This window comes from Chionomys nivalis, chromosome 7 (assembly GCF_950005125.1).
Source record: "Chionomys nivalis chromosome 7, mChiNiv1.1, whole genome shotgun sequence".
In the NCBI taxonomy this organism is placed as follows: domain Eukaryota; kingdom Metazoa; phylum Chordata; class Mammalia; order Rodentia; family Cricetidae; genus Chionomys; species Chionomys nivalis.
The window spans coordinates 77,024,016-77,043,051 of record NC_080092.1 but is presented as its reverse complement, the minus strand read 5'-3'; the positions used below and the strand labels follow the sequence as shown (position 1 = coordinate 77,043,051).

General features: G+C 50.9%; 3 protein-coding genes across 5 annotated transcripts; 1 reads left to right on the top strand and 2 right to left on the bottom strand.

The window, feature by feature from the left end:
- Positions 1-913: 913 nt before the first annotated feature.
- Positions 914-8,689, bottom strand: Mrpl10 (mitochondrial ribosomal protein L10). Its single transcript, XM_057775340.1, has 5 exons — positions 8,611-8,689; positions 6,793-6,962; positions 3,332-3,496; positions 2,967-3,111; positions 914-1,782 (listed from the first exon to the last, which is right to left on the bottom strand). The coding sequence occupies exons 1-5, from the start codon at positions 8,657-8,659 to the stop codon at positions 1,526-1,528; spliced, it is 786 nt and encodes a 261-aa protein (XP_057631323.1). The 5' UTR covers positions 8,660-8,689; the 3' UTR covers positions 914-1,525.
- A 170-nt stretch (positions 8,690-8,859) lies between these two features.
- Positions 8,860-14,645, top strand: Lrrc46 (leucine rich repeat containing 46). 2 transcript variants are annotated; one of them, XM_057776019.1, is made up of 8 exons: positions 8,860-9,119; positions 9,210-9,318; positions 11,360-11,468; positions 12,710-12,756; positions 12,986-13,095; positions 13,253-13,322; positions 13,618-13,763; positions 14,200-14,645. In XM_057776019.1, exons 1-8 carry the CDS (start codon positions 9,098-9,100, stop codon positions 14,562-14,564), a joined length of 978 nt encoding a protein of 325 aa, XP_057632002.1. In that variant the 5' UTR covers positions 8,860-9,097; the 3' UTR covers positions 14,565-14,645. The 2 variants fall into 2 exon arrangements, with proteins under 2 accessions (XP_057632002.1, XP_057632001.1); XM_057776018.1 differs by lacking the exon at positions 8,860-9,119 and having other exon boundaries at positions 9,137-9,318.
- A 640-nt stretch (positions 14,646-15,285) lies between these two features.
- Scrn2 (secernin 2) lies at positions 15,286-19,036 on the bottom strand. Of its 2 annotated transcripts, none has more exons than XM_057775030.1 (8): positions 18,940-19,036; positions 18,455-18,622; positions 17,986-18,173; positions 16,855-17,054; positions 16,241-16,456; positions 16,006-16,171; positions 15,738-15,918; positions 15,286-15,603 (listed from the first exon to the last, which is right to left on the bottom strand). In XM_057775030.1, the coding sequence occupies exons 2-8, from the start codon at positions 18,620-18,622 to the stop codon at positions 15,445-15,447; spliced, it is 1,278 nt and encodes a 425-aa protein (XP_057631013.1). In that variant the 5' UTR covers positions 18,940-19,036; the 3' UTR covers positions 15,286-15,444. The 2 variants fall into 2 exon arrangements, with proteins under 2 accessions (XP_057631013.1, XP_057631012.1); XM_057775029.1 differs by having other exon boundaries at positions 18,953-19,036.

Below are 19,036 nucleotides of genomic sequence, written 5' to 3'. Positions count from 1 at the left end.
CTGATCAAGGGCAGTGCAGGCCACAGGCTGAGCACCTTTCTTGTTAGAGGTACTGCTGCTCTCCAAGACCCAGGGAAGGTCTTCTGCGACAGCCCCCCAAGAGCTGGGAAGGCCTCTTTTAACAGCCCCCCAAGAGCCGGGAAGGCCTCCTGTGACAGACCCCCAAGACCCAGGGAAGGCCTCCTATGACAGACACCCAAAACCCGGGAAGGCCTCCTATGACAGACCCCCAAGTCCCACGAAGGCCTCCTACAACAGCCCAGGACCCAGGAGGGTCTCCTGTGACAGACAGCCCCCTAAGAAGGAAGGCCTCCTATGACAGCCCCCCAAGACCCGGGAAGGGCCTCCTGCAACAGCCCAAGACCCGGGGAGAGCCTCCTGCGGCAGCCCCCAGAGCCCATATTAAAAGTGAATTCTAGGCTGGGACATCGTGGTGCATGCCTTTAATCCCAGCACTTGGGAGGCAGAGGCAGGTGAATCCCTGTGAGTTTGAGGCCAGCCTGGGCTATAGTTCCAGGACAGCTAGGACTGTTACACAGGGAAACCCTGTCTCGAAATACAAAAAAAAAAAAGTTAATTCTAGCTGCCAGATTTTTTGTGCCACCAGCCACAGCCTTCATGAGGACATGACATCTGTAAGGGCAGGTGACTAGGGAGCAGGGTTTTTAGGAAGGAAAGCGAGAATTCAGAGATGCTTTGAGATAACCCAGAGAATAACCGTAAGATGAAGAGTCCAGGCTGGAGACTCGGCTGTCAGCACCTGTTGCTCTTCTGAAGGACTCGGGTTCGATTCCCGCCCACACTGTGGTTCACCATCATCAGCAACTCTAGCTCCAGACCTGATACCCTTTCCTGAATATGAGTACGAGGCACACACGTGGCAGAGATTTAAACTTAGGCATAGTTTTACACATAAATCTTAAAAGACAAGAATCCATAAAACATATTTTATTTTTATCACGAAGTTTTCCCACCCCTTCCACAGCCCAGCATACCCCAAGGCGGGACACTAAGCTCTGAGCCCACCCATGATGCACTCCTGGGTAACTTTATGAAGAAGTTCTGCTATGGAAAATTGAGGCTTCGGGGAATCAAGTTCAAGGCCTTATCCAGGACTTCAAACTCTGCCCTTTCCTAAATGGTAAGGAGCTGGCACCTGTGTTTAGTACAGCGCTTGGCAGAGGATTCAGCAGGTGCCATTCACAAGGTCCATCATGGCATGCAGAGGAACCAAGAGGGTGTCTGGGAAGACAGACAAGGGACAGTGGCCAAGAGGGCTGGGCGAGATGATTGCCATCTTCTGCTCTGTGTCTGGAGAGGTCCCTAGTCGGGATGACTAAAGACAATGACTTGTGAATCTGAAGACAATGGACAGCCTCATTCTGAAGTGGATTTTTTCTCTATCTTCAAGAGGCCTGTCCCTAAGGAGGTCACTGAGAGCCAAGTCACACATGCCACACCCGCACTTCAAATTCTTTTAGATCTCTACCAGACCACAGGGACGGAGCTGGGTACAGCAGGCAGGCTATGACTCCGGAGCGGGGTCAGGAGGAGGGGGCTTCCCACTGGCTGGCATGGCAGACTTGTCTTCGTGTTGCTGTTTGACATACTGATCCAGCAGCGAAGTCAGCTGGGCAGGCTGGTGCTGAAGCAGGTAGCAGGTCTGGGCCACAAGGCTAGTGAGTCCTCCAACCAACTCCCTTTGCAGCAGGTCCAGGCTAGGCAGCTTGGCATAGTCTACGAGCCCCTGCCTGCTGAGGATGGTGTCGTCAATGCAGCCACCTGGAAGACCGCAGGGACATTGGGTTCCTGAAAGTGCTCTTCCTGAGAGATATCATCCCAACCCAAGAACCTGCTCTCCAGTGCCCTCCCCCACTTCCAGCTGGCCCTAAAATCAGGGTCACACTTGTGCCTCACCCCATTTCTGCTGTTGGGCACGAATCCCCTCCTCCTTCCCTGAAAACAAGCACCTGGTCTCACACACACTTCGGAGCAGGCTCCTGGAGTACAGAAATGAGCTGCCGCCTAAATGCACAGATGCACAGTGACGGGGATGGACGGGCTGCCACCTGCAAGACACTATGTGTGTCTAACCACGCAACTGCACACTTACACACCAGGAGGATGGTGTATCCCAGGCTGTGTGTCTAACCACTCAACTGCACACTTACACACCGGGAGGATGGTGTATCCCAGGCTGTGTGTCTAACCACCCAACTGCACACTTACACACCGGGAGGATGGTGTATCCCAGGCTGTGTGTCTAACCACTCAACTGCACACTTACACACCAGGAGGATGGTGTATCCCAGGCTGTGTGTCTAACCACCCAACTGCACACTTACACACCGGGAGGATGGTGTATCCCATGCTGTGTGTATTTTGCGATGAAATACTAGGGAAAGGAAACCTTGGAGTGTCAGGGGCGTGACTGTAAATATAAGTTCCTAGGAAATCTGAATTTTCTGGGGCCACAAGGAGTCTCCTCTACAGACTGAACCCCAACACAATGGTCACAGCACTGGTCCTCAGCCCTTTTTATTTCAGATACTTGTTTCCTTATTATTTTTCAATGTTTTTACTTATTTATTGTAGGGGGGGCGTGAACATACCACAAACAACTTCTGGGACTCGGTTCTCTCCTCCCACTTTGTGGGTCATGGCAACTGAGCTCAGATCCTCAGGTCTGGCAGCAGGACCTTACCTGCTGAGCCACACTGCTGGTCTAAGAGATACTGATACCTTCACCAGTACCCACCACCTGACAGGTAAGACTCAGAGGGCCTGATGCCCCCTCCTGTCACTGGGAGACACCCCTTGCTCCCGTTCCTCCAGCACAGAATGATGTGGGGCGGTGACACAGCACAGGTATTCAGTGACACATCAGTCCCCAAGAATCATGGTGACTCAGGCTCTGCCACCCACCTACCTCACCCCAGCTCTAACCGGCAGGGCTGCCCACTCACCAAGCAGCGGCACAAAAGGAACACTCTTTAAGATCCGCACCATTTCCTTGACCTTGGGCTCTTCACTGACGAGCAGCAGATTGTGCCCAATAAAAAGGGGTAGCAGGTTTTTGTATTTGGAATCTTCTAGAAAAGGCTTCAGGACCTGGTATCACAGGAAAGAATGGCTAATGGGGGGCAAGAGGGAAAAACCACATACCTTAGCCCCAGGCTGTGCCTCAGCATCTCCTCAGTCCCTACCCACATTTAGGCACCAGACTAGGTAGCTTGTCTACTAGAACAGAGGTAGGAAACGTCCTGCAGGAGCAGCCGCTCCCAGGTCCCCTCAGCAGGCACGGGAGGAAGGCAGGCGAGTGGGGCAATACCTGGTTGGGGAAGACTTTTATCAAGATCTTGTGTTTCCGCAACTGGTGCCGCAGGAGAAGCTTGTCCTCTGCGCTCATGGCCACGTTCTGGCAGACGGCAATCATCCGGTGGTCTCGAAACACTGCTGCTATGTCCCGACGCAGGAGTTGGATGAGGCCTGACTCCTGCGGCAGGATGGGGTGAGGAGATATGAAGATCTCCGGGTACCATCCCTCCCCCGCTCAGGTACTGGGGTGGTCAGTGGTGCAGAATGCACAGGACTGGAGAACAGGTGGGCAGCCCAGCCTGACGCCTACGATGTAGAACACCTCCCACCATACGTTTTCTGCTTCCACTGGAGAACCGCAGGCTTCAGAGAGGGAGTTTGCAAACCTGAGAGCACCCACCCTTCTCTAGACACCTTGGCAGGCAGCTTGTTACCATAGTTAACAAGAGTTACTTCAATTATAGGCTATAGTAATATAAGCCTGTAAAATAAATTCCAGCTCCTCAGGAGGCTGAGGCAGGAGAATCAAAGGTTAAGCTTGAACTGCAGAGTGAGTTTAAGACTAAATTCTGAAACTTAGTAATATGGTCTTGAAATAAAAGTTAAAATAAAGGCTCAGGACAGAGTTTGGTAGCAGAACACTTGTCTAGCATGTATAAATAAACAGGTTTAATTCCCAGTGCCAAACATATATACACACACAAACACACACACACACACACAAAATTACTTCAATTATTAACATCACACTGTGCTAAGGTGAATTATTTTACCAATTTTATTATTATTAGTTGTTGTTGTTTTTTGAGACAGGTTTCTCCCTGTACCCCAGGCTGTCCTGGAATTCACCCTTTAGACCAGGTTGGCATCGAACTCAGAGATCCACCTGTCTCTGCTTCCTAAGTGCTACGATCAAACATGTATGTCACCACTGCCCAGCTCATTTTATCAATTTTCAGTATGTGATGGGAGGCTGAAAGATGAACCAATGGGTAAAGGCTTGACACCAAGCATGAACGAAATGAGGCCAAGCCCGAGGACCCAGGCTGGGCACTGGGTGCCTTTATCCTGACACCTCAGGACTTCCTTTTCCCTTTTTTAAATTTATGTGTTAGGAGTATTTGGTCTACATGTATGTCTGCACACCATGTATGCAGTGCTCTGGGCAGCCAGAAGAGGGCACTGAATCTGGTGGCACTGGCATTACAGGAAGAGCTGTGAGTTGCTATGTGGGTGCTGGGGATCCCATCTCTGTAAGAACAAATAACTGCCGAGCCATCTCTCCAGTCCTTTGACCCCCCCCACCCTTTTTTCTTTTTTAAAAAATATTTATCTATTTATTATGTATACAATATTCTGTCTGTGTGTATGCCTGTAGGCCAGAAGAGGGCACCAGACCTCATTACAGATGGTTGTGAGCCACCATGTGGTTGCCGGGAATTGAACTCAGGACCTTTGGAAGAGCAGGCAATGCTCTTAACCACTGATCAATCTCTCCAGCCCCCCCCCCCCTTTTTTTTCTTAAGACAAGTTCTTATTACAGTCCTGGGGGATACGGAACTCCAATATTCATAATAGCCAGAACCTGGAAACAACCTAGATGCCCCTCAACAGAAGAATGGTTAGAAGGGGCTGGAGAGATGGCTCAGAGGGTAAGAGCACTGGCTGCTCTTCCAGAGGTCCTAAGTTCAATTCCCAGCAACCACATGGTGGCTCACAACCATCTGTAATGTAATGAGACCTGGTGCATTCCTTGCCAGCAGTACAGTGTATTCCTAATAAATAAATAAATTAAAAAAAAAAAAAGAATGGATAAAGAAAATGTGGTACATTTGCACAATGGAGTATTACTCAGCAGTAAAAAAAAAAAGGCATCTTGAAATTGGCAGGCAATTGGATGGAACTAAAAAAAATCATCCTGAGTGAGATAACCCAGACACAGAAAGGCAAACATGGTATGTACTCACTCACAAGTGGATATTAGACATAAAGCAAAGGATAACCAACCTATAATAGTCCATGACCCCAGAGAAGACATGAAACAAGGAGAATCCTAAGAAAGACGAATATGGATCCCCCTGGGAAGGGCAAGTAGACAAGATCTCCTTAGTAAATTGGCAGCATGGGGATGGGGGTGGTAGGGGAGTAGGGAGGGGAGAAGGGGAGCAGGGAGGAGAGCATGAGGGATCAAGAAGATTGAGTTGGGTAAAGGACAGAGAGGAAGAGCAAGGAAAGAGATACATTGAAAGACAGAGCCATTGTGGGACTAGCAAGAAACCAGGCACTAGGGAATCTTCCAGGAAACCACAAGGATGACCCCAGCTAGGAATCTAAGCAATAGTGGAGAGGGAACCTAAACTGACCTTCCGCTGCAATCAGATTGATGACTACCTTAATCCTGGACAACCAATCCTCCAGCTTCCACCTCCTAAATGCAAAAGATTACAGGCTTGGGACACCACACGCAGCTTCTTCCTGTTCTTTTCAAAAGACAAAACACTTCTATCGCCCCTTAGAGACACAGGGAAGCTTCAGCTCCTTTGAAACAGGAAAGGGCAGGGTGTGGCAGTCACACCTGTAATCTCAGCATCCAGGAGTTTGAGAAGAGCTTGGTTCTAAGACACCCCATCTCAAAAAAAAAAAGAAAGAAAAAAAGAAAGAAAGAAAGAAAGAAAGAAGGAAAGAAAGAAAAGAAAAGAAAGGCAGGAGTGAAATCCCCCCCAACCTGCTTAAGAGTTTTTGCTTGTTTTTGGAGACAGATAAAAATTTTTAAAATGCAGACAGCCCAGGCAATTCAGAGCCTAACGTCAATGCAGAATCAAGTGCATATTTTATTATAAAGAATCTGAAATGGCTGAGATGGCTCAGAGTAAAAGCATCTGCGGTGCAAACTGACAATCTGAATTCAATCCCCAGAACTCACATCGAAAAGCTTCATGTGGGTCAGGCGGTGGTGGCGCAAGCCTTTAATCCCAGCACTCAGAAGTCAGAGGCAGGTGGATCTCTGTGAGTTCGAGGCCAGCCTGGTCTACAGAGTGAGTTCCAGGACAGCCAAAGTTACATTGAGAAACCCTGTCTTGAAAAATCAAGACAAACAAACAAAAGAAGCCTGATGTGGTTGCACCCACAGCATTCCTGCAGCGAGATGTGGGGGCAGAAACAGAACTTGAACCTCTCTAAACAGAAGCTTACAGGCAGCATGGATTAGGCAGCACAAACAAGACTATACAGTGGGAAGAGAACTGACTCCTCAAAGTTGCCCTCTGACCTCCACACACACATAATAACATACACACACACACACACACGCACACGCACGCGCACGCGCACACACACAAACATGCACACGCACGCACGCACGCGCACATACACAGGGCTCTGAGTGGGAAAGGGCACTAATAGCGTGAGTACCTGCATGACTCAGAGTCTAACTTACCAGTCTTCCAGCAAATAACATACACCAAGTCTCCTTACCTCCTTGGGGGGTTTGGGAGGAGGTGGCAGGCATCTGGGGTGGATGGCAGGTTTGGGAGGAATATACTCAGTTATAGCCATTAGCTTCTGCCGCTCAAAATGCATGACGCGACGGTGGCGGGTCACAGCCTTGGAGCCATGGCGTACGGTCTGGAGGGTGGGCAGCCATGCTGGAAGATGGCAACACAGGAAGATATGGCTTATTATCTCCGACGGAAGAAAAGAGCCCCCACCGCTACAGAGAAAGACACAGAACTAGACACGGCACAAATGTCTTCTCCTTTCAGCAGGGGGCCTTATCAGTGGCTCTAACACTTAAGACTCTCATTTCTCGCCTTGCGGTGGTGGTGCACGCCTTTAATCCCAGCACTTGGGAGGCAGAGGCAGGTGGATCTCTGTGAGTTCGAGACCAGCCTGGTCTACAAGAGCTAGTTCCAGGACAGGACAACAGGACAGGCTCCAAAACCACAGAGAAACCCTGTCTCGAAAAACTAAAAAAAAAAAAAGACTCTCATTTCTCCAGCTTTGTAACTGTTGCTGATTTTTGTTTTCAGACAGAATCTCTCATAGCCCAGGCTACCTTGAATTTACTACATAACTGAAGATGACCTGATCTGCCCACTCCACCTGAGTGCTGTTTAGGACTACAGGTATTTACCTCTATGTCTGGTTGAAGTGTGTTGGGGATTAAATGCAGGGCTTCCGGACATGCTAAGCAAGCATGCTAACAAGTTGATTACAGACCCAGCCCTCTAAAAGTCCTTCTTACGTGCAGTGTTAGAATTTTAAAAGTTATATATTTTTTTAACCTGGTGATGTTGGCACAGACCTTTAATCCCAGCTCTCTGGAGGCAGAGGCAGGTGCATCTCTGTGAGTTCGAGGCCAGCCTGGCCCTACAATGCCAGTTCCAGGGCAGCCAGAGATGTTACCTGGAGAGACCCTGTCTCAAAAAAGACCACCACTGCAATTTCCAGGTACGGCAGGAAAAGGATCAGCTAGAAGGCTCTCGGAGACTGTGGAGGAGTACCAGGTTAAGAGGTTGTACGGTTAACGGCCACAAGACCTGTTACCAGCGGCTGTGGAATGAGTTGGAACTGGACTGACTGTAAGCCCTACTCTTCAGATTGTTAGTGTTATTCTTGCCCTCCACAGAACTGGTCCCAACTTCAGTGTGCTTATCTTCCTCCCAAGGTGCTTTTGCTGTTAAGATTCAAATGAGGCAATGAGGTGTAAAAAAATAACTGCAATCCCTGGTCAAAAGTACGGTGTCAAATCCACTCAATAAAGGCCTAATGCATGCCTACCGGCGTCAGGCACTATGCCAATAACTAGCTAAAATGAATGGACACCGTGCTGCCCTCCACGGGGTTGAACAGACAAGACAGGCGCATTTGGCCAAAGCAGAACTAGACTGTGAACTAGCTAAGCGGGGGTGTAAATAAATAGGGTACAAGCAAAGGATTTCACGAGGAACCTGCTTTACAAAACGAGGGTTGTGAGAGAAGACGGGGAGGCTGCGGTTCAGGCTGGCCGTAACAAACGATATATTAAAATCCCAGCAAGGACTGAGTGAAGGATTAGAAAAACCCAAAGCAGAAATAAGCATCGTCGTTGGTGGCACCGTCGCTGTCATTACCAGAGTGTGTATGAGGGTGAGGGTGAGGGTGGAAGGGATGTCACAGGGAACTGGACCCAATCAGATCAGAGACCCGACTAGTTGCAGGGTCACCGAGAGCTGTCAGAGACTAGGAGGGAAAGGAGGGAGGGAGCTAGAGAGCGCCGGTCTGTCCGCGGTCAGGCCCTGGGTCTCTCCTTACCCGCCCGGGGCGGGAGACCTCGAAGTATCCCCGCCACCGCCGCAGCCATCGCTACAGGAAGTTCCCACGAGCGCAGCGCGGAGACGGAAGGAGCTAAGGATTGTGGGGCTGCAAGGAAAGCCCAAGGCCGGAAACAATAGGTGAGTCTTCCGGATGAAGCCGCTATCCGCATGCGTAGAGTCGGGCCTATAGTGCCCGCCCCCACGCCTACGTGGCGTCCCGTCTCCTAGCAACGACGCGAGACCTCAAGGAACGGTTCTTTTCATCCCTCAGGTCTTTTCAGTTTGCGGCCAGTGAAGTCACGCCACACACTTCTAACTCCAGATCCTTCACTCCGATTTATCCCCGTCTTCCACCGCACACCCAGTAATTGACTCTAAACCAAACGTCCCCGTCCTTGTCTCCCCAGTCTTCCCTCCAAACTGGGTTTAGTCACCCGCCAGCTAAGCTTCTCTGCTCCTCAAGCAGCCGCTATTTACTTTAGGTCATGCCAGGGAGTGAGCAGGAAGGTGAGTGGGTAGCAGAACAATTGGACGACAGTCGGGTCAGGTTTCCGAGAATGAAGACAAGTGACAAAGGGGCTGCCCGCCTTTTCACAGCTAAGAAGGCTGCCCAGAACACCGAGGAAGGGGAAGTCGCCATCACCGAAGCCCTTATCACCAAGAGGAACTTGAACTTCCCTGAGGATGAAGACCTGTCAGAAAAGATGTGAGTGCAGGCGAAGGGAAGGGGTAACTGAAGCGCAGATGTTCAGATTGCTGAGCTGCATGGATTCTGGGACTTATTTTTGTCTCTTTAGTTACACCGTACACCAGCCAGTAGTACTTCCCAGTTGGCTTTTCTTCCTTTCCTTCTTTTTCTTTTTTGTTTTGTTTTTTCGAGACAGGGTTTCTCTGTATGATTTTTCCTTCCTAAAGATGGTTCTTTTTTCATTATCCTCAGCTGCCTTAGAGAATGCTCTCGCAAACTCAGAAATTCTCCGTTCAGTTCTCAGTCCGGCCTCCCCGCACTGTTATTGCCCAATTGATCGTTATAAATTATAAATCTAGTTACTCCCTGGTATGAAGCTTCCTCCGCAACCTACTATATCCATAATAAAATCCAAACAGCACGAACCGAAATATTTCCAGCCACACCTAAGTGTGCAGTTTCTCCCGCCACGTTTTTGCCCCCTTTTTACTCAGAAGTGAGAGCAGCTTGACATCACCTGGTTTCTTGTCAGAAATGAAGACTCGCCACCGGGGGAGGGGATTAGCTCACTTGACAGAGTGCTAAGCACCACATAAAACCAGCTTTCAGGGCTGAGGAGATTGGTCAGAGGTTAAGAGCTCTGGCTGCTCTTTCAGAGGTCCTGAGTTCAATTCCCAGCAACCACATGGTGGCTCACAACCATCTATAATGAGGTAAGACGCCCTCTTCTGACCTATAGAGGTGTATGCAGACAGAATACTGTATATAAAATAAGTAAATATTTAAAAAGGAGAGTGATTATTTTTTAAAAAGTGGCTTCCATGTAATCTCAGCACTCAAGAAGTAGAGGCAAGAAGATCAGAAGTTCAAGACCATCTTCCTCAGCTACATAGTGAGTCTAAAGCCACCCTGGGCTACATGAAGCCCTGGCTTTAAGAGAAAGAGAAAAAAGATATCCATCTCAAACCTACTGAGTTAGAATCTGCATCTTCCAGTACACAAAGGATTCCCAGAAACAATCAAGTTCAAGACAGGCTGAATTAATACACACATGTACTATTTGTTCTGCCTGAAATGCCTCGTCCTCATCCCTCTTCCATTGCCTACCCATTGGTTACCACCTCTAGGAAGCTGGTCCTGATTCCTCCACTCTGGAGTTGGTGCCCACTTTCATTTCTTTTTGTCCCCCCCGCCAAAGACAGGGTTTCTCTGCGTAACAGTCATGGCTGTCCTGGAACTCACTCTGTAGACCAGGCTGCCCTCGAACTCACTTAGATCCGCCTGCCTTCCAAGTGCTGGGATTAAAGGCATGTGTGCACTACCACCACTCAGTTAAAATACAATGCATTATTTTGTTTTTGTTTTTTTGAGACAGGTTTTCTCTGTATAGCCTTTGAAGCCTGTCCTGAGACCCACTCTGTAGACCAAGCTGGCCTCAGATTTAACAGAGACTGCCTGCCTCTGCCTCCCGAGTGCTGGGATTAAAGATGTGAGCCACCTCTGCCTGGCCCACTTCCATTTCTTGTACCTGCCTCTAGCATCCACTTGGCCATAGCTATTTGGCTGGCTTCCCTGGTAGTGACGGGCAAGGACCCATGCCATTAGTCTGGAGGGTACTCAGTAAGTTTGGAAATACTGAATGGATGGATGGAACAAGTGACTTCCCTCCATGGGTGATGCAAAACGGAGTGAGGAAGATTCTTCCAGAAGATATGAGAGTATTTCTGCATCTATCCCCACCCTGCCTCTGCCATCCAAACTGACCAAGGAAGGCTTCTCTTGTTCTGAATCTCCAGGAACCATGAGCAGTCACCCCCCTTTAATCCAGAGGGCCCTTCGTCAGTTTTTGCTCGCTCTTTCTCAGTTCCACCAATACAGAACCATGTGTCTGAGACCAGCCAGTCTCATGACCGAGACATCACTATCTGGGTCAAGAAGCTGTTCTTGGCATCTCATCAAAACCATTCAGCTCCCTTCCTTTCCTTGAGACATGTCTTCTCCCATCCCTCCCTCCCGTCGCTCACTAACAGGCCGCACCATTTTGCTTACTCTTCTCCAGGTTTCACACTCTCGATGAACTCGAGACTGTCCGCCTGGATCGGGAAGGGATTACCGCGATCAGCAATTTAGAGGGCCTCCGGAATATTCACAGCCTCTACCTGCAATTGGTAAAGTCTTGCTCCCATGCCTCCTGTCCTCTCCCTAGTGTGTTTGAAAACCACTGAACGGTTTATCTCCTTGCATTTCTGGTGTTAGGTAAGTGGAACATTCCCAAATGAATCAGGAATCCTCCTGAATTGAAAGACTCATTTCTGACCCAGTGGTGGTGGCACATGCCGTTAATTCCAGCACTTGGAAGGTAGAGGCAGGAGGATCTCTGTGAGTTCAAGGCCAGCCTGGTCTACAAAGCAAGTTCCAGGACAGCCAGGGCTACACAGTGAAACCCTGTTTTGAAAACAAACAAACAAAAACCCCAAACAAACCAAAATTTCCTACCCCAAACCCACCAAGAGCTCCTGAACATGCTGGAGTTCAGTGGCATATGCTAGTCCCTTGAGTACTCAAGAGGCTAATGCGGAAGGATCTCAAGATTGAGGTCAGCCTGGGCTACATAGGAAGTTTCACATATTCTCTCTCTCTCTCTCTCACACACACACACACACACACACACACACGTGCATGCAAATAAATGTCATTAAAAATGTTCAAATAATAAAAAATGTTCAAATAAGTGCTCAGTTACTGTTTTGATAAAAAGATTTTCCTGTATCCTACATCCCCTTGATCTTTGGGAGGTTGTGAAGTGGTGGCTGGGTGATCTTCAGCTTTTCCAACGATGAACAGAGCCAAAGCCCTTCAAGTTCTATGCAAACCTTGTGAGCCAACTCAAATAGAGTCATTGCTCTTCCGGGTTCACAGGCCACCAAGGAGGCCTGTTCCATTTCTCTACTGGCCACTTGATTTCTTTTCTTTTCTTTTTTTTTTCTTTTTGGTTTTTCGAGACAGGGTTTCTCTGTGGTTTTGGAGCCTGTCCTGGCACTAGCTCTTGTAGACCAGGCTGGTCTCGAACTCACAGAGATCCGCCTGCCTCTGTCTCCCGAGTGCTGGGATTAAAGGCGTGCGCCACCACCGCCTGGCTGGCCACTTGATTTCCTTCTCTTGAGTCTCCTCTAGTCCTTTGGTTCTGCTCATTGGACTAGCTCCAAGTTCACCCATTAGCCACTGACCAGAGAAAAGAAATCACCTTCCCCAGGTAATGGCATCTAGCCACGGTCAGACTGAGTGGTCATTCTCAGAGTGGAGTGGCTGCAGCTGAGACTAGGCATGGTCTTAGGGCTTCATCCCTTAAAAGGACCCCCCACCCAGCTGACCTTAAACTTGGTTTCCCCACCTTGGTTTCATCCCGCAGAATAAGATCCAGCGGATTGAGAACTTGGCATGCATCGCCTCTCTGCGGTATGTGGCACCACAAAGGAGTAAGGCGTTGGGTGGTGAGAAACTGGCTACTCCCCTAGAACTGTTTGGGGGGCTCTCCAAGCCTGGCTCTCTGTCAGCTGAGAGGGCTGGCTCTGCTCTCCTCACCTCACTCTGTGCCCCCACTTGTCCGCCAGCTGCCTACACAGGGGAGCCCAGGTACCCAGTGCCCTCCCCCCTCCAACAGTCCTTCCTCTGTCTTCCTCTGCAGCTTTCTGTCTCTGGCAGGAAACCAAATCAGGCAGGTGGAAAACCTCCTTGACCTCCAGTACCTCCAGTTTCTGGACCTTTCTGAGAACCTGATAGAGGTCCTAAAGCTAGGTAGGAGCACCACACATGCCCTGGCTCACGGAGTGGGTCCCAAATGGCATCCTTCCTCCTCTTGGCTCCAAGCTCCTTGTGGTTTTGCTTCTCTCCCTGGTGGTAGTGGGGGGGCAGAGCCAGCATGAGCCCCTCACTCCTTCTTTCTACCTCACAGATGAGTTCCCCCAGAGCCTTCTCATCCTCAACCTGTGTGGAAACCCCTGCACCACCCAGGATGGCTACAGGTGAGGAGGGTAGGGGTAAAGAAGTGCTAGATGAGCCCCGCCCACTGCTCCGGGAAGCTGCTCTCCGCCTGCCTCCCTCATGTATCCCCCTGGGCCCTCTGCCCCTACACTAATCTGTCCCTTTCTATCCAGCACCTCACAAGCCTTTTGCTCTTAGGGTTGACCCCAGGCCCATCCCCTAGTCTCGGGGTCATACCCACCCAGGTATGGGCACTGAAGCACACGTCACTGTATCGTCCCAGGCTCTACACCACGCATGCCCTCATGGGTGACCTCTGCTCCTTCCGCCTTACAGGAAGACGGTGATAGAAGCCCTGCCACTGCTCTTGGACCTGGACAAGCAGCCTATAATTGAGCGCTGGACCTCCGATGAAGAGGATAAATCCTCGGATGAGGAGGAGGAATTTCCGGAGCTGAATGGCCCATTCTGTGCAGAGCGAGGTGATTATTTCCACGGCTTGTGGCCTCCCCAGGCTTGTATTGCCCAAGGAGAGGGGTAATGGCACCGGCACTGTCCTAGAAAGCTAGGTCTGCCATGATCCCTCCAGCTCTGCGGTCGCCTCTACTCCAGGCCCTTCATGTTCCTGAGTGCCAGTCAGGACAGTGGAAGGTAGCATCTTCCCAGCGTGGCCCAGTCCCTGGGGTTACTCGCTCACTTTCCTTTAGCCACAGGGCCACCTGCTACTCATGACAGAGAGAGCGTCTGTGGCCTCCTCTGTCTGGAATTGGCAGAACTGAATCAGAGGATGTGGGGTCCCATCTCTTTCCAGAGCCAGCCTGATACTTTTTCTACTAGGGATGCCAGGAGGTTTACCAAAGACATCCCTGAGCCCAAAGCCCTCCTGCCGAGCTCAGGGCTCTGCTTTTCCTCCCCCAGGGTTCTTCAAGGACTTGGAGCAGGAACTGCAGCAGCATCAGGAGCGAAGGCAGAAGGAGGTCCTGGCAGAGCACTTGTCCAGGATGGAGACACAGCCTGTCCTCACCGACCTGCCCCTCCTGCCTGCAGTGCCCATGGCTGGGGACGGCAGCCCTGCTGTTACTGTGCAACCCGAGAAAGAGTCAGCCCCTAAGGCCGCCTCCTCGGCCGAGACCACCTCTTCTACCATGAAACCAGTGCCCAGGAGCCACAAAAGCTCTGTCCGGGCGAGGAAGAAGGCGCCAACAGCCACAGCCACAGCCAAGACCTCTCTGGCTGCAGCCCCCAGTAAGACAAAAACTACACCCAGAAGAAACACCAAGTAGCGCACAGGCTCTGTGCACTTGCCCTCCTTCCCGGGCCCCTCCCTCACTAGTGGCAGGAGCCCCAGCTTCCAATAAAGCATCTTAGGGCTTAGAATGCTTTTCATGTCACATGGGGTAAGTCAAGGAAAGGAATGAAAACCAGAAGTCAAAAACACAATCCCCAAAAGCAGCTTAACCTTTCAAGAACGACCAAGAGGGCTGGGTCCCCAGTGGGCTCGCTGCGCCTCACCTCACTAGCTCTGTAGACCAGGCTGGCCTTGAACTCACAGAGATTCGCCTACCTCTGTCTCCCTAGTGCTGGGATTAAAGGCCACCATTGCCCAGCTTATTGTTTTGGTTTTAAGATAGTGCCTCATTGGGCAATCCTGGCTGGCCTGGAACTCACTAGGTAGACCAGGCTAGCCTGGAACTCACAGAAATCCACTTGCCTCTGCCTCCTGAATAGTTGGATTAAGACATGCCACCATGCAGTCCAAGCTAAGGACTAAACCCTTGCTTTTCATGTCACATGGGGTAAGTCATGGTAAGTGTCCCCAAATAGCAGCCAGCTCTCATGAGGCATAATCTTGGGTCTTCGTGCAAACATACATGAATTAGGTCCCATCACACCCATCATCAGGGGTTATGGCTTGGCACCACAGCTCCAGCAACCACTCTGCTGGGAACTGCCCTGTGCCCTGGCTCATCTCTCCCCAATAGACCCGAGATTCATTTCACTGAATAAGGAAATAAAACATATTTATTAAGCCAAAGGTGTACCAGCCACCCAGAACCTGGACGAGTGGTGTGAAGGGGGTGACTATGACTACCACCACCTCCACGGCTCAGGGCAGCTGGCCCCAGAGCTCCTACACCCAGCAGGCCAAGAGGGGCTGTACGCTTAAGCATAGGCCTGGTGCTCCTTCTCCACAAAGGCTTGGAAGAGGCTGCTCAGCCCACAGGGAGGCAGGGTCTGTTCACCAGTTAGTAATTTTCTGAGAGCCTCCAGGCCCTCCAGCTCCAAACTCTGTTGCTTTTGCCGGAGACGTTTTCCCTGATCCTGCCAGGAAAGGCACAGGTGAGGAATGAGGACCCCCCTCCTCCCTGCAGGAGAAACCCGAGACTAGCTGAAGACCCCACCTGCTCCCAGCTCTGCCCTTTACAAGTCCAGACTATCTGGAAGGTATTTCCTACCTGCTCCTCCTCCATCAGCCCCAGGGCTGCCTGGTGTCCGCGATAGAGCAAATGCCGCCGATCCACCTGCGTCTGGAATCGGGGGAGGATTCGAACAGGGTCCTGGGCTCCAAAAGTGGGGGACAGCACCTGGGGGGCCTGGGCCACCCCCGCTTCAAAGATGAAAGGTTTGAATACCGACCTAATGAGACACAGGTGGAAGGACCGAAGTAGCAGCAGGGCACATGTCCTCCATGTCCCCTGGCCAGTGTGTCCTCTTCACCCTCACCTGGATGGGTCTGGTGTGGCAGTAAAGAAATGGACACAGGGCTTTGTGGGATCCCGGGGCAGGACCGACACCATACTGGCGGTGGTGCGGAAGCCTCCCGAGTCCATGCAGATGCCGCTCTCCTTGTTCCTGAGGATGTCCATCATCACCTCTGCTGTGATACTCCCTGCAAAGGAGAGTGTGAGAGAGACTCCCAGCTAGGGTGCCGTGGCCCCCTTGCCCACCACCCACAGACCTTGCCGTTGCTGCAGCAGCTCACGCCCAGCCCGGAAGCGGGCCTTGGCAGCTTCCATCCGCACAGGTTGCTGGGTCAGGGAGAAGACCTCTGCAAAGTCAAAGGTGCCCTGTCCAGTCCACCAACCCTGGGCCTTGGCGTGGCTTCGGAGCTCTGGGTGTTCTGCTGAGATGTCTGTGCCAATGCTCAGCTGGTTAGAAATGTTCCGGGCGCCCCCTGTGGAAGAAGAGGGGTTTATTCATCTAACATGGAGCACCCACTGTATGCCAAATCCTGGGGGAGGTGCTTAGGTTACAGTTTTAAGAAGCACAACCTGCCCTCAAGGGGCCTACTGTGATGAGACAGACAAATCAGTCAGAACTAAGTCATAGGGAGGGACAAGATGGCAAAGTGGCAGTTGCTTGCATATGACCTCCCGACCATTGCAGGGAGGTCCAGGAAGGCTCTGGAAAGGACAGACTAAAGCATGGGAACATCTGGCCAGGAAGAGTTCCTAAGTGGGCTCATTTCCAGTTTGTCAGGGAGGACAAAAGTGGCAGCCTCCAGAAACGGAGGGCGGTACCTGGGGAGGTCTAGGCTCCCTCTCGGAGGCAGGCTCTATGCTAGATTCCTACCCTGGATCCGCTGAGCAGCCCACAGCCTCCCGGCTGTCTCCAGCACCCACGCCTCTGTCCGGTCAGCCAGTAGGAAGGTGTTGTGATAGCAGAAAGGCACAGGGTCCTCCCGGCAGCTGCCCCCCTGCCCATAGCGGTCCAGCAAGCCTGCAATCACGTGCACAGCCTCCTGGGCAGTACTGCTCCGCTCCAAAGCCAGTCTGTCAGAGAGGTCAGAGGGCAGAGATGATCCAGAGAGGTTTGATGAACAGCCCATGTGTCGCGGCAAGCCCTGAAGCAACAATGGCATGTGGCACCCACCTATGATCCCAACAAAGAGGTGGAGGCAAGAGGATCAGAAGTTCAACTCCAGACTCCTTATCTCAAAACAGACAAAAATACCAAAGCAAAATGAAAAATCAGCCAGATGTGGTGGCACACACATTTAACCCCAGCACTTGGGAAGCAGAGGCCAGTGGATCTCTCTGAGTTCAGGGACAGCCTGGTTTACCTAGTAAATTCTAGGCCAGTCAGGGATACAATAGGAAGTCTCAAAAAACAAAACAAAAACAAGCAAGAAAAAAAAATGAAAAAGCCACACGCCAGTGGTTTCCAAGCTTTAAAGTGAGAGTTCCACAGAAAGGTCTGGAACAACGTTTCCAAGGAAGAACCGCCCAAACTCCTCCTCAGTCTGAGCTGCCCCACCTTTATCAGTTTCTATAAACCAGAACTCTATGAGAGATTTCAGCTAACAAAAATAGTACTGAAAAAAAATATTAAATCACTCTGGGCCAAAGGAGGCTCTTTATCAGGCTTGGTGTCCCAGGCCTTTAATCCTGCACTTGGGACACCAAAGCAGGATCTCTGAGGTCAAGGTCAGCCTGGTCTACAGAGAAAGTGTCTGGACAGACAGGGCTGTTACACAGAGAAACCCTGTCTTGAAAAATCAAATAAGAAGAAAGAAGGAGGAGCAGGAAGAAAGAAAGAAAGAAAGAAAGAAAGAAAGAAAGAAAGAAAGAAAGAAAGAAAGAAAGAAAGATATAAAGGTGCACACAGCTTCTTAGAGAGGCCACAGGACGAGGTCAACAGAGATGCAAGCCCAATGAATCCGAGTGTTAGGGGAGAGGGTGGGCATGAAGAAGGGGTCTGTACCTGAGTAGATCCATACCCAGAAGGGCTTCCCCCTCCCCAACAGGCTCTTTGGTCCACACTGCTTCGTTGCCAATGCAGACACCGTGTTCGTTGGCTCCCATCTCAGCCCCCCACAGCCAAGAAGGGCGGCTCAGAATCACAGCATGTGTCTTCAACACCTGTTCCACCTCGATGTAGGTGCACTGGAGGTAAAGAAGAGAAGAACTCACAGAATGAAAACAAAAAAAATCTAGAACCTGCATTGGCCTGGCACTCTGTCGGCCACTTTATATAATGGCCTTAAGAAAGGTCTTGTGCTCAGGTCACACATGAGTAAACTGAGTTAGCAGAGGCTAACTAGACTCAAGGTTCAGGTTGGTGGACTTAAAGTCCATATTCTTTTCTGCCAATGTCCCAGGTACACGAAAAGGAAGGTCTTGGAACAAGGTCTAAACCTCCCAGCTCCTTTTAAGTCCTAACCCACCTGGAGCCGGCTCCCAGGGGTGTGAGTGCCTGCGGGTATAAACACCACCTCCTGCACCTCATCTCGGGGGCGGTCCGAGTTCTTTGCAAAGATCACAGCTGGGATGGCAGAGGCAGGGGGCACAGAGACAAAACAGTCGCAGGAACAAGGGGCATCAGGGCTCGACGAGGCCATCTGCGAAGAGGCGGGAATGATTATGTCTCTCCAACACCACCTCTCCACAATCCTGGCCACCGGTGGGGCACAGAATCCGTGCCAGTCGCTCCGGGACAACAGCACTGTGTGCACACTCAGAACGCGCTGTGCACTAACTGTGCACTCGGCTTAGAGTCAGCAGACAACGCAGACTCTGCAAGCTAGGACCGTCCCCCTTGGAAACCTAGCCCTTCCAGGCTGTAGGGTAGTTTCTAGGCACTGTAAGAATCCCACGCTCCTGCGCATGCCCACATTAACGCTCCTCTTCCGTACAACCCCTTCCAAATCTTCAGTACCTCCACCTCTCACCCGTTCTGCTTTCAAGACCCTCAAACTCGGTTCCGGGAACCACCGCCTCCGCTTCAGGTCAAAACTGCTCCTCTGGACCCAGGT